Here is a 15422-nt window from a genome sequence, read left to right on the forward strand (position 1 = left end):
CTGATAGTTAAAGACGAATAACCAAATTCTCAGACTCACAGGGCAGAAAAAGACAGGTACAGATTGATAACACCACTCAAATATTTGTGTTGTGTGTTCATACATTAACATAAACAGATTAATAAGAAAACTCACATATCTATACAGCAGAAACAGACACTGATTGCTGTGTGAAGACGCAATTGTATTTATCAATCAGTCTCTGTCAGTAAATGCCACGTGAATGTGTGAGGGTAGTGTAATGGGTGTTGACTACATGGATTTTAGTAAGGCATTTGACAAAGTACCACGTGGCAGACTAATCAAAAAAAGAAAAGCTCATGGGATACAGAGCAATGTGTTTAAATTGGAACCAAAGTAGGCTTAGCAACAGGAAACAAATGGTAATGGTGGATGGCTGCCCGGCTGCCCTTGTGAATGGAAAGCTGTTTCAAGTGGTGTTCCACACGGCTTGGTATTGGGATCTCTGCTGTTTGTTTTATACATTAACAATTTGGACTTGAACATGAGGGACACAATTTGGAATTTTGCAGACACCACAAAAATAACCATGTCATGGGTAGTGTAGAGGATAGCTATCAGCTCCGAAATGATATAGATGGTTTTGTGGCGTGGGCAGATAAGTGGCACATGGAGCTCAACTTTGATAAGTGTGAGGTAATGCATTTCTGGAGGTGAAACAATAAATAGGGATACATGAGGCGGCGGCGGCAGTGGGTGCGGTAGATAAAGCGAGTAGTCTTGGTGTGCAAGTGCACCGGAATATGAAGGTAGCAGTACAGGTAGATAAGGTTGTGACAATAGGTGTATATAATACTGTCCTACTTTGGCAGCGGTTTGGAACATAAAAATCGGGCTATATGATGAAACTGCATAAGACACCAGTGAGGCTCGAACTGGAGTATTGTGTGCCGTTCTGGTCATCACCTTACAGGAAGGATGTTACTGCTGTGGAGAGAGTGCAGAGAAATTTTATGACAACATTGCCAGGGCTGGAGAATTGTAGCTACGAGGTGTGATTAGAGAGGTTGGTGTTGTATTCCTTGGAGCAGTGAAAGCGGAGAAGTGTCATGATTGAGGCATATGAAATTGGGAGGGGGAGAGATAGAGTGGACATGAAGAACCTGTTTCCCTTGGCAGAGAATTTAAACACCATCGGTCATAGATTAAAGCTAAGTGGCAGAAGGATTAGAGGTGACAGGAGGAAAATTATTTTTACAAGAAGGTGCTTATCTCAAATACGCTGCCTGAGTTGGTGCTGGAGGCAGAGATTCTAAACTCTTTTAAGAACATACCTGGACCTCCAACTTAAGTTCTGTAAGCTGCAGGGCTATGGGATGTGTGCAGGAAGATGGGATTATGATGGCCATCTGGTGGTGTTCGGGTCAGCACGGGCATGATGAGCCAAATGAACGCCTTCTGTGCTGGATCATGTAAGTTGATCGACAGATCTATATCATTCTGTCTATGTCAGTCTCTGCTGTGTAATACATAAATAATTTACCAAGTTTGACAACTACACTCTCACATTCACCAAGTAGGAATTGACATGAATAAATCAGTAACTAAACTCATATCCACAGACAGGTTTGCATTAGGTAGTTGCAGTCATGGAGCTGTACAGGTATCGGTTACTTTCGGGACCTCACTCAAACGGTGTTGAAGTCTTTAAAAATGATCAGACAAGAAGCAGCTCATGGCAAGATTGGAATCAGACCCATAGTTATGTTTGAATTCCTGGCGATTAAATAAAATATCCAAATGACTATTAACTAAATGTTGTGTTGATCAGTTAAATATTGTCAAACCCAACTGATGTTGGTTTACAGGAGCTATCTTTTCTGTCTTCCTATAGACAAACACTTGAAGGACCAGGACAATGTAACATTTCTTCAGGACAAAGCCGAGTGTGACCAGCTTGTTCTAACAAACAGCAGGTATGTTACCACTGTCAGAGCAGAGAACATCCTTTCCACAACCACAGAGCGGATTGAGTCAGACACACAGTGAGCTTAATTTCCAACAGATATGTTCAAACCAACAGTGAAACAACACAGAGGAAACGCAACTTTATTTTTCTTTTCTCTCCATTCGAAATGCCCAGTTCCAACAAATTTCACCATTCATAGCCCATTGACATTTACACCATTTTTGAAGATGGATAGACTGTATCCTTGTCCAAAGTATACACTCAGGAATTGAAGGAAATCTACATAAAATTACTCAAATAACATCTTTCACATCATCAATCACACCTCAACCCATAAAATTACTGATTGCTGACAATTAAGCCACTTTTAGAAGTAGAAAGCAACAAGTATGGATTGATACCTAACCTTTCAGATTCATATTACAGAAACAGACCAAAAAAAATTCATGATGAGACTCACATATTGACTTTGCAGAAACTGAGGCGTAAAGATTGATAAAAATATTCACATAATCGAAACTGGTATGCACACATTAATAACCACATTCACATTCACAAAGCAAACTGACAGCAACTGAACGATAACTACACTCACATATCCACATAGCAGAAACTGGCAGGAACATATTGATGATAACACGTGCAATTTCACAGAGCATAAAGTGATAGGTACAGATTTATAACTGCACTCATATCCACAGATTTAAAAAATACTGACAGGTACAGTTTGATAATTATACTCAAATATTCACAAAGTAGATTCTCACAGGTACATATTGATAAATTTACTTGCAAATTGATAGAGAAGAAACTTTTAGATACAAGTTGCTGTACATGCACGTTTCCATATCAAAGAAATTGACAGGAATAGATTGAAAATAACCTCGGAGACAGCAAGAACTGCAGATGCTGGAGCCAGCCTTCCCAGTTTCACATGGCATAAACTGACAGGTACAATTTGATAACTACTCTCATATTCACAAAGCAGAATCTGACAGGTCCTTATTGATAACTGCACTCACACGGTCACCAAGTAGAAACTGACAGAGATTGATAACAGTGACATTCAAAATTGCAGAAACTGACAGATACAAGTTGATGATTGCTGTTACGTTTGCATTGCAGTTACTGTCAGGGTCATATTAATAACTGTGCTGTTGTTGACTTGCTCACCAAGCTTGTAAGTTTGTTCACAGACGTTTCGTCACCACACTACGTAACATCATCAGTGCACCTCCAGTGAAGCAGTGGTGTTCTGTCCTGCTTGCTGTTTATGTGCCTGGGTTTGCTGGAGTGGGTGGCATCACTTCTGAATTTGTCTCTTCGTATATGGAGTCCAGCTTGACATGTTTATTAATGGAGTTCCAGTTTCAGTGCCACCCTCCAGGAATTCTGGTGCATGGCTTTGGTTGGCTTGTCCTAGGATGGCTATGTTGTCCCAGTCAAATTGGTGTCCCTCTTTGTCCATGTACATTGAGATGAGTGATAGTTGGTCATGTCTCTTGGTAGCTACTTGGTGTTTATGAATCCTGATGGCTAGTTTCCTACCGGTTTGCCCTATGTAATGTTTATGGCAGTCTTTTCATAATATCTTGTAAATAACATTGGTTCTGTCAGGCGTGGTTGTTGGATCCTTTATTCTCATCAGTAGCTGTCGGTTTGTGGGCTACCGTGATTCCTACTGGGCGATGTAATATGGTGGTCATTTCTGATATGTCCTTAATGTATGGCAGGGTGACTAGTGTCTCTGGACGTGTTGTGTCTTCCTGTTGTCACCTGTTTTGTAGGTAACTTTTCGCGTAACCGTCACTTCTAAAGACACGGTATCATTGTTCTTCCTTGGCTTTACGCAGCTCTGGGTGTGACAGTGTGTTGTGGCTCACTTGAACAGGGTTTTGATGCAGCTCCATTTGTGAGTATTGGGATGATTGCTATTGTAGTTGAGTACCTGATCCATATGAATTACAAACCTTAATAACTACGTTTTCAGACTCTCAGAATTGAAACTGACAGATACAGATTGATAACTAAACTGTCATATTGACAAAGCAGAAACTGAGAATGAACTCACACATTCACATAGCAGCAAGTGAATAGTATGGACTGATAACGGCACTTTCACATTCATGTTACAGAAACTGAGAGGCATCAATGAATAACAACACTGTCATATTCAAGTCTGACAAACTGACAGGTACAGGGTGATAACTACACTGTCTCATTCCAATTGCATTAACTGACAGGTACAAATTGATGATGGACTCATACATTCACATAATAGAGACAGATAGATAACTGCATTCATTCACAGAACACAAACTGTGTGGACGAGTTGACAACTGCACTCTCAGATTCACAGAGCAGAAACTGACAGGTACAAATTAAAACTGCACTCATACATTCACAAATCAGAAACTGAAAGGTCCAGGTAGATATCTAGACTCACATATTCACACAGCAGAAACTGTCATGAACAGACTGATCATAACAGTCTGTCTCCCACAGCATAACCTGACAGGTTCACTTTGATAACTACATGCATTCACTGAGTAGAAAACACCAGGGATAAATTGATAACTAAACTCACAGATGGACATTGCAGAAGCTGACTGACACAGAAGGCTGGCTATACTCACCTTCTCACAGCAAAAAATGACAGGGACACTTTGATAACTACAGTCACACATTCATATTGCAGAAACTTTCAGGTTACACTCATAGGTCGACATGACAGAAACTTGACAGAGACAGACAGATAACTACACTCCCTTATTCACATTGCACATACCTACCAGAACAGTCTGACAACTACACTTTCATACTTGCATATCGGAAAGTGTCAGTTGCAGATTGATAACTGTGCTCAAATAGTCACCTGGCAGAAACTAACTTCACATCGATAACTAAACTCAAATATTGTAATAGCAGAAACTATAGAGACTGAAAATGACACTCAGTCACAGAGCTTAAAACAAAAACTGACAGATATAGATTGATAGTAAGCTCACATTTCTTTATTCATTCACAGGACGAGGGTGTTGCTGGCTTGGCAGCAATTTTTGCCCATCCCTATTTGCCCAGAGGGCAGTTAAGAGTCAACCACATTGCTGTGGGTCTGGAGTCACATGTAGTCCAGACCAGGTAAGAATGGCAGTTTCCTTCCCTAAAGGACATGAGTGAACCAGATGTTCTTTTCTGACAATCGACAATAGATTTATGGTCATCATTAGACTCTTAATTCCAGATATTCATTGAATTCAAATTCCACCATTTGCCATGGTGGGATTCGAACCCCGGTCTCCAGACCATTATCTGGATCTTTAGAGTAACAGTCCAGTGATAATATCATCAGGCCATTGCCTCCCCCATTCACACAGCAGAAACTGGCAGGGGGACGATGATAATTACACAAACATTCACGTAACAGAAAATGACAGGCACTGACTAACAACTGCACTGTCATATTTGCAGCGCAGAACTGACAGGGACAGATTGGTAAATACGCTCACACATTCACACAGCAGTGACTGTCTGAGAAAGATTGATAACTGCGCTCTCGTATTCACAATACAGAAACTGACAGGTACAAATTGACATTAACACTCCCAGTTTCACAGCATATTGACTGACACTCCCGCATAAACCTCATAGAAATTGTCAGGTATAGATCGATAATTAAACTCTCATTCACGTAGCAGAGACTGACAGGTAAAGACGGATGACAACAGTCATATATTTACATAGCAGGGACTGACAGGCATAGATGGATAACTACACTCACATATTAACAGCAGAAACTGAAAGGGGCAGGTTAATAACAACAGTCACATACTTGAACTGCAAAACCTGATAGGGTCACGTTGATGACAACAGTCACACATTTACATGACAGAAACTGGCAGGTACAGATCGATAACTAAACTCGCATATTCACGTAGCAAAAACTGAGGTAGAGACTGATAATGACAGTCATACATTCACAGAGCAGGAACTCACAGGCAGAGATTGATAATTAAACTCATATTTTAACATAGCAAAAACTGACGGGCATAGATTGGTAACTGTATTCACATAATCTCTCACAGCTGAAACTAACAGGTATGGATGGATAACTACATTCATGCATTCACACAGTAAATACTGACAGTGACTGATAGATAACTACACTGCCATCCTTTGTGTATCAGAAACTGTCAGGAACAGATTGATAACTGCACTCAAATACTGACACACCAGAAGGTGACAGGTACAGATTGACATCCAAACTCTCATATTCAGATACCAGAAAATGGCAGGTACAAATTGATAACCACACTCACATGCGCACATCAGAGAAAGTGACAGGGAAAGACTGATAAAAGCATTCAGACATTCACATCGCAGAGTCTGGCAGCAACAAAGTGATAACTAAACTCTCACATTCTTACAACAGAAACTGTCATGGATAGACTGAAAATGTATTCCTCGAGCATAACCTGACAGGTACAGAGTGATAACTGCTGCCAAACATTCACAGAACGCATACAAAAATAAACAGATTGATAACTAAACTCCCATTTTCACATGACAGGAAACTGACAGGGACAAATTAGTAAATACACTCATATATTCACATAGCAAAGACTGATATGGACAGAATGATAACTACAATTACACATTCACGCAGCATAATCTTTCAGGGTAGATTGATAATTGTACAAACAAACTCCCCGAGCAGAAACTGACAGTCACAGATTTAAAACCACACTCTCATATTCACCAAGTAAAACGTGGCAGGTACAGTGTGACAACTGAACTCAAATATTCACAGAACAATATCGCCCAGGTACAGTGTGATAACAAGGTTCTCACATCTGCCTAGCAGAAACTAAACTCGCATATTGACGGAGCAGAAATTGGCAGGGACAGGTTAATGCCTGTGCACTCGTATTGATACAACAGAATGGACACGTAGGGACTGGTCACAACACTCGTACATTCTTTTGTAGAAACTGGCAGGCATAGATTGAAAATTACACCCATACATTCACATGGCACAAATTGAAAGGTACAGACGAATAACGTCACACATTAGGACAGCAGAAATTGACAGAAATGACAGAAGAAGGTGACCTGAGATATTGAGGGATACTGAGACTCTGCTCAGGAAAAAGAAGAAGGCATACATTGGGTTTAAGCTATCAGGCTCAGGTGAATCCCTAGATAGCTACAGAAAGTGTAGGAGCACACTTAAGAGGGAAATCAGAAGGTCAAAAAGAAGGTATGAGATGGATCTGGCAGATTAGGTTAAAGATAATCCCAAGAGGTTCTATAGCTATATTAAGAGTAAAAGGGTGGCTCAGGAGAGAACAGGTCCCCTTAAAGGTCAACATGGTGGTCTATGTGTGGAGCCACAGGAGATTGGGGAGGGGGGTATTTTTAATGAATATTTCACCTCAGTGTTTACTAAGGAGAGAACCATGGATGCTAAGGAAATAAGGCAAAAAAGTAGAGATATTTTAGACTGCATACATATTACCAGAGAGGAGGTGTTTGCAGCCTTAGATCGTATTAATATTGATGAATTCCTGAGGCCTGATCAAGTCCATCCTTGGATGATGTGGGAAGCTCGGGAAGAAATTGCAGAGACCCTTGCAGAGATTTTTGCTCCATTTTTAGCCACTGGTGAAGTTCTGGAAGACTGGAGGGTGGCTAACGTTGTTCCATTGTTTAAGAAAGGTAGCAAAGACAAGCCAGGGAACTACAGGCCAGTGAGCCTGACATCAGTGGGAGGCAAGTTATCAGAGAGGATAGTGAGGGACAGGATCAACCAACATTTGGATAGTCAATGTCTGATTAGGGACAGTCTGCAAGGATTTGTGAGTTGGAAGTCATGCCTGACAAATCTTGTAGAGTTTTTCAAAGAGGTAACCAAGTGGATAGATAAGGGTAGGGCAGTGGATATTGTCTGTATGGACTTTAGTAAGGCCTTTGACTAAGTCCTGCACGGCAGGCCAGTAAGGAAGGTTCGGTTGCATGGGATCCAGGGAGAGTTAGCTAATTGATTCAAAATGGTTGGAAGCAGAGGGTGATGGTTGAAGGTTGTTTCTTGGACTGGAGGCCTGTGACTAGTGGTGTGCCACAGGGTAAGTGCTGTGACCTTAGTTATGAGTTATTTAAATAAATGATCTGGATGTGAATGTACAAGGTATGATTAGTAAGTTTGCCAATGATACAATATTAGGAGGTATTGTTGATAGCGAGGAAGGTTATCAAAAATAACAGAGGGATCTTGATCAGATGGGGAAGTGGGCTGAGGATTGGAAAATGCAATTCAATACAGATAAGTGTGAGGTTTTGCACTTTGGAAAGTCAAACCAATGTAGGACTTGCACAGTAATTGTTATGGTCCTGAGGAGTGTTGTGGAACAGAGGCACCTGGGAATACAAGTACATGGTTCATTGAAAGTGATGTCACAAGTGGACAGGGTGTTGAAGAAAGCATTTAGCATGCTGGCCTTCATTGGTTGGAACATTGGTTGGAACATTGGGTATAAGAGTTGGGACGTTATGTTACAGTTGTAGAAGTTGCTGGTCGGGCCACATTTGGAGGAATGTGTACAGTTTTGGTCATCCTGTTATAGGAAAGACATTGTTAAACTGGAAAGTGTGCAAAGAAGATTTACGAGGATGTTGCCAGGGCAAGGAGGCCTCAGTTACAGGGAGAGGTTGGCCAGGAGAGTACTTTATTCCTTGGAACATCGGAGAATGAGGTATGTCCTTATTGAGGTGTGCAAAATCATAAAGGGACAGGTAGGATGAATGCATACAGTGTATTTTTCCCCAAGGAAGGCGAATTGAAAACTAGAGGGCAAAGGTTTAAGGTGAGAGGGCAAAGATTTAATAAGGAAATGAGAGAGTGATGCATATGTGGAATAGGCGATCAGAGAAAGTGGTTGAGGCAGGTACAACAGCAGCATTGAAAAAACATTTGAATAGCAAGGGTTTAGAGGGATATGGACCAAATTCAGGCAAAAGGACGTAGCTGAATCAGCGCCATGGTCAGCATGAACCAGTTTGAACTGAAGGGCTTTTCTCCATGCTGTATGACTGTATGACCTCAGACAACAATGGGACCTTGATCAAAAGGACCAATGGGCTGGGGAGTGTCAGATGGAGTTTAATCTTGATGAGCATGAGGTGCTACATTTTGTAAGGGAAAATCAGGGCAGGACTTGCAGACTCCAGGTCAGCTCCAGGGAAGGCAAACCAAAGGGTCTTAGAGTGCAGGTTCATAGCTCCTTGAAATGGAATTACAGATAGACAGGTCAGCAAAGAAGGCGTTTGATACACTTGCTTTTATTGGTCAGTGCGTTGAATGTACGGATTGGGAGGTCATGTTGCGACTACACAGAACATTGGTTAGGCTACTTTTGAAATACTGCATTCAGTTCTGGTATCCCCTTAAAATAGGAAAAGTGTTTTTAAACTTGAAAGGGTTCAGAAAATGTTTAAAAGGTTATTGCCACAGTTGGAGGCTTGGCCTTTCGGGAGAGACTGAACAGACAGAGCTAATTGGGGCTTGTTTTCCACGGAGTGTTGGAGGCTGAGTGATGACCTTCTCGAAGATTATAAAATTATGAGGGGCATGGATAGGGTGAATAATCAAGTTCTTTTGCCCAGAGTAGAGGGATCCAAAACTAGAGGGCATGGGTTTAAGGTGAGAGGTGAAAGGTTTAAAAGTAACCTAAGGTGGGCAACGTTTGCTCACAGTGAGTGGTGCGTAACTGGATTGAACTGCCAAAGGATATGGTGGAGGATGGGACAATTACAATATTTCAAAGGCTTCTGGATGGGTACAGGATTAAGAAGGGTTTAGAGTGATATGGGCCAAATGCTGGCAAATGGGACTAGATTAATTTACGATATCTGGTTGTCATGGTCGAGGTAGACCCAAGAGTGCTATACATCTCTATGACTGTATGACAGGAACAGATTGTGAGAGAGTAATAATCATTCACACTGCATAAACAGACTGGGACAAATAGATAACTGCACTCGCATTTTCACATAGCAGAGACTGACAGATATTGGGCAAACTATCCCTCAATAAACCTGAATCTCTTAACAACACAGTACTATTACCAGTGTAATGCGGAAATCACGGAGAGTGATGAAACAAAATAATATGTTACACACAAAAGATTGTCATGAGCAGAATAAAACACATTGCCACAATTAAAATCTCACAGGTACTGTGTTCAAAATATCATTAAATGACAATAACCAGTTCATTTTAGAGTGAGCTAGGAGTTTGATCCGTGCACAAAATTTGGTTTGTGTTTCGCATTTCGTTGCAGATCCTGACAGATTCACATTGTGTCCCACACTAATCAATCACAGTGAGGCTGATGTCATGGATTCATGTAAACTCCCCAATCAAGAACAAGGCTTTCCCCCATCCTTTATTAGCATTTCTGACGCCGTCAGGCTATAAAAAGCGAGCCCCGAGTCCGCTTTCCCTATTCTGTGTCTGAAAGTGATCGTCACTATGGTCGATGAGAAGAAAGCGCAGCCAACTTCCAAAAAGGGCACGAAGAAAATCATCAAGAAGGCGCCAGGCAAAGGCAGCAAGAAAAGGAAACGATCCAGGAAAGAAAGTTACTCCATCTACATCTACGAAGTGATGCAGCAGGTTCACCCCGACACCGGCATCTCCTCCAAGGCCATGAGCATCATGGACTCGTTCGTCAACGATATTTTCGAGCGCATCGCGGGGGAGACTTCCCGCCTGGCCCATTACAACAAGCGCAGCACCATCAGCTCCCGGGAGATCCAGACCGCCGTGCGGCTGCTGCTGCCCGGGGAGTTGGCCAAGCACGCCGTGTCGGAGGGTACAAAGGCGGTGACCAAGTACACCAGCTCCAAGTGAGACACTACATTGTACTGAGAAAAACACATCGAAGACCCAACGGCTCTTCTAAGAGCCACCCACACCTTCCCTGAAACAGCTGAACCAATTTAAGTTTAAAATGATTTTGGGTTTGTATTATTAATGTCCGTAGCCTTTGTTTTTTTATATATAATATGTTTTAGAAGTTAATGTGTGGTCCATGATCTTCTGCCGTTTATTTTCGGTTGCGGCCATACGCTGTGTCTTTTCTCTGCCTCTGCAGAGCATAATTATTGCCACTTAATCATTTCTCAGCAGCTTCCATTTTTTCAAGTTCCTCTTTAACATTTGATCACCCCGGGAAACAAAATTAACTTCGAATCCCATGAATAGATTTTACAATCTACTTGTTTTTCTTTTAATTTCACAATGAACCGAGATAAAGCCAGAGCAGCTGCCGAATTACGATAGCAAGTGTGAAATTGTGCCTGAAGTCTGATCAAGGACAATAGGGGAGGGCAACTTCAAAACTGTTGTTTTAAAGTTTGAACGCGATCACCCGGAAGAACATTGTGTGAGGTTTTGTCAATATTCGGTGTGCACTTGAAAAGTGAAATTTTAAAAAAAGAATATGTGCAGAACGCTTTTGTTTTTTTTTCTTTTTCCGCTTGTTCCTAACTTCAGAAAATTCTATTCAGATGCAGAAATGGACGGATTCGAGTAGACGAGAGAATGCGACAAAGAAAAAATGTGTAAAGTATTCATTTGTAATGTCAATGTAATTTAACTTATAAAAGAAAAGTTAAATTGTTCATTGTTCTTCCTCTTTTGTACATGTTGGACGGTTTTTCAAACAAATCGCGGTCGGTTCTGAACCCTGAATTCCAGCTGTGGCGACGAAAAAAAAGTGACCCCGTATTTGAGTTCCACGAATAGAAATATCTTGTGCTATCAGTTTTATTTCAATTTCCAAATCTCTCCGCGGGATTTGTTTTTTTTTCAAAATGCAGTATGTGGGGCTTTCTGCTGTCACTGAGAGGCTTTCAAAATGAACCGAGATCAACCGGAAAGTCTGATCTGTCACAATAAGTTAGGGCCACTTTACAAAATTGCCTGAAGACAGTGCTGCCTATTTATGCGCTCAACCGGATGAACGTTGCCTGATGGCTTACAATATATTGGAGAGCGTTTAAAATGTGAAATACAAAAACAGAAGATGCAGCCTGCGTACTGGCGCTTTGTTTTATTTTGTTTCAGCCTGTTCTCAAGATTCGGAAAACTCCATTCAAATCAGAAATGGGTGAATTCAATTAGGTCATGGAGTGAGATGGAGAGATGGAGTGAAGTTTCCATTTGTAATCTAAAAGGAAACTAAATCGTAAGCATTTATGCATTATTCTTTGTAAAACGTTTTGTCCATATTGGCGGGCTTTTCAAATCTGAAAGAAAACGGTTGATGATTTGGTGCGGATATTTTTCAACGGTTTCCACAGTGAGGAATTTTGTTTTATTTTCAAATCTCCCCGCGTGTTCCCTCCGGTTTTGCAGAAAGCTATAAATGAGGCTTTCTGCTGTCGGGTGGAGAATTTCAAAGTGAACCGAAATGAAACGAGAACAGCTGCCGGATTGGCATAGTAAATGTGGAACTATTGTTGAAGTCTAATCTAGTGCAATAGGGAGGGCGATTTTAAAATATTGTTCAAAGCATTAATGCGCTCACCCGGACAAAAGAAAAAAGTAGTTGTGTCATCCTTTTTTCAATATATCTGGGTGCTGATGTGAAATAGAATCTGTGCAGGGAACAGATTTCGCCAGGGTTTTTTTTTTGCTTCCGTTTATTCTTCAGGTTCGGGGAAACAATCCTTTCGTGGTCACAAAGAGTCAGATTTAAGTAGGCTAGGGAACGAGAGAGAGAGTTTGTGTGAAGTATGTCGGTGTAATCTAATAGTAAATTAAATCAAATATGTATGCATTTTTCTTTGTTCGACTTCTTCCTGGTTTGTACATAATGGCGGGTTTTTGGAGTTTGAAAGAAAGCGGTTGATGACTTGGCGCCGGTATTTTCCGGCCTCCTCCCCGGGCCCTCTCCGGATTGGTGAATGAAGCAGATATCTGATTGGGAATTGAAACAACATTAGGAGAAGCTAAACAATGTGGCCAATCATCAATGACCGCACGCCTCTTCCTCCCGATGGTATAAGAGGCCGGGATGTGGGCAGGTTGCAGCATTCTCTGTGGAAGTGCTTGTGCGATTGAGGCTATGTCTGGGAGAGGAAAGGGCACTGGTGGGAAAGCTCGCTCGAAGGCGAAATCCCGGTCGTCCCGGGCTGGCCTGCAGTTCCCGGTGGGCCGTGTTCACAGGCTCCTGAGAAAGGGTAACTATGCTGAGCTTGTGGGTGCCGGAGCGCCGGTCTATCTGGCTGCGGTGCTCGAGTATCTGACGGCTGAAATCCTCGAGTTGGCCGGGAACGCGGCCCGGGACAACAAAAAGACCCGCATCATCCCCAGGCACCTCCAGCTGGCCGTGCGCAACGACGAGGAGCTCAACAAGTTGCTGGGAGGGGTGACCATCGCTCAGGGTGGGGTGCTGCCTAATATCCAGGCCGTGCTGCTGCCCAAGAAAACCGCCGCTGGGGGCGCCACTAGAAAGTGAAAATACCGGGATTAAATCTGACAACCCAAAGGCTCTTTTAAGAGCCACCCACAGCATCTGTGAAAGAAACTAGTCCCTCCCCACTGTCGGAATGACTTGTTTGCTTTAATTGTTTGATGTCAGTTTTAGTTCCGTTGTTATTGGATACTCTTACTGTCACTGTGTGTATGATCTAACATGAAATGTTTACTAACAGCCTACAGTCGGTCACGTTCACGTTAAGAACGGAAGCCCATGGAGAGTGAAACGTTTATCATGCATTTATAGTAAATCGCAATTGTAATAGCGTTAGGATTGCATTATTTGTTCCTGCTCTGTAACGGCCTCTGACTTTAATCATCGTCCTATGAATGTATCTCTCTGTCTCACCGGTTTCATATTTCCTTTGATGGCATTTAGGAATACCCAATGTAGCAAGTACATTCAGTTTTAATGATGAGTGGTCACTCTCAACTTCACCTCGACGCTTTATTCTCGAGTACTTTCGTGAACAGACTCTTTCATGTCCGTCGAGAGGAGGCATAATAAAGGCCACAGTCATTTTCAACCACTTCTTTTGGTTCAATTTGCTCTTTAATACTCGATCAGTCAGAGAGCTACAAGCCCCGTTGGGATGTGACCTGAGTTTGACCCCTGGCAAACAAAAGAAGTGTCCAGTCTTTTAATCCCACGAATAGGTACACTTTACGCTTACTTCTCAACTTTCAAAACACCGAGGGCTTTTGTCCGCTTGCAGAATGCTGTCAGCAAGGCTTTCTGCTGTCTATTAGAAGCTTCCAAAATAAACCAAGATAAAACCAGAAGAACTGCCTGACTGCAACTCAGTCAAACAGCACAGGAACAGACGCTTCGGCCCAACCAGTCCATGCTGACCATAATCTCAAACTGAACCAGCCCTACCTGCCTGATCTTGGCCCATAACCCTCCAAACCTTCCCTAATCATGTACTTGTCCAGATATCTTTGAAACATTGCGACTGTATCCATATCCGTCAGTTTCTTTGCACGTTCATTCTACACAAAAACCACACTTAAAATAAATCGTTTTTAAATCTTCCTTCTCTTAACTTAAAAATATGGCCCCCTCGTCAAAAAGTTCCCCCACCCTATGAGAAAAAGATACCTATCCATTCAGCTTACCAACACCCCTCGTGATTTTAAAACTTCTATAAGTTCACCCCTCAAGCTCTTATACTCCAGGGGGAAAACAAAGTCCCAGCCTATTCAGCCTGTCCTTATAACTCAAACCCTCTATTTCCACCAACATCCTGGTAAATCTTTTCTGAAGCCTCTCCAGCTCAATAATGTCCTTCTGGAAACAGGGTGACCAGAACTTGAGATAATCCTTCAGAAGAGGTCTCAATAATGTCCTGTACAACCTCAACATCCTGTTCCAACTCCAATACTCAAAATTCTTTGAGGATGTGACGAAATACATTGATGAAGGCATAGCAGTGGATGTGGTGTATATGGATTTTAGCAAGGCATTTGATAAGGTTCCCCATGGTCGGCTCATTTGGAAAGTAAGGCGGCACGGGATTCAAGGAAATTTGGCTGTCTGGATACAGAATTGGCTGTCCAATAGAAGACAGAGGGTGGTAGCAGATGGAAAGTATTCAGCTTGGAGCTCAGTGGCCAGTGGTGCTCCACAGGGATCTCTTCTGGGACCTCTGCTCTTTGTGATCTTTATAAATGACTTGGATGAGGAAGTGGAAGGGTGGGTTAACAAGATTGCCAAAGACACGGAGGTTGGTGGAGTTGTGGATCGTGTGAAGGGCTGTTGTAGGTTGCAACAGGACATTGACAGGATGCAAAGCTGGGCAAAGAAGTGGCAGATGGCATTCAACCTGGAAAAGTGTGAAGTAATTCATTTTGGAAAGTCAAATTCTTGACCATGTGGAGGAACAGGGATCTTGGGGTCCATGTCCATAGATCCCTCAAAGTTGCTACCCAAGTTGATAGGGTTGT

General features: G+C 42.1%; 2 protein-coding genes across 2 annotated transcripts; both read left to right on the forward strand.

Annotated features, from left to right (window-relative positions):
- Positions 1-10460: 10460 nt before the first annotated feature.
- Positions 10461-10841, forward strand: LOC109932702 (histone H2B 7-like). Its single transcript, XM_020531843.2, has one exon. It carries the CDS (start codon positions 10461-10463, stop codon positions 10839-10841), a length of 381 nt encoding a protein of 126 aa, XP_020387432.2.
- Positions 10842-13011: 2170 nt separating this feature from the next.
- On the forward strand, positions 13012-13455 carry LOC109932701 (late histone H2A.2.2-like). Its single transcript, XM_048621060.1, has one exon. It carries the CDS (start codon positions 13012-13014, stop codon positions 13453-13455), a length of 444 nt encoding a protein of 147 aa, XP_048477017.1.
- The last annotated feature ends 1967 nt before the right edge of the window (positions 13456-15422 follow it).

The sequence above is a fragment of the Rhincodon typus genome, unplaced genomic scaffold, assembly GCF_021869965.1.
Source record: "Rhincodon typus isolate 14 unplaced genomic scaffold, sRhiTyp1.1 hic_rhity00000051, whole genome shotgun sequence".
Lineage (NCBI taxonomy): Eukaryota > Metazoa > Chordata > Chondrichthyes > Orectolobiformes > Rhincodontidae > Rhincodon > Rhincodon typus.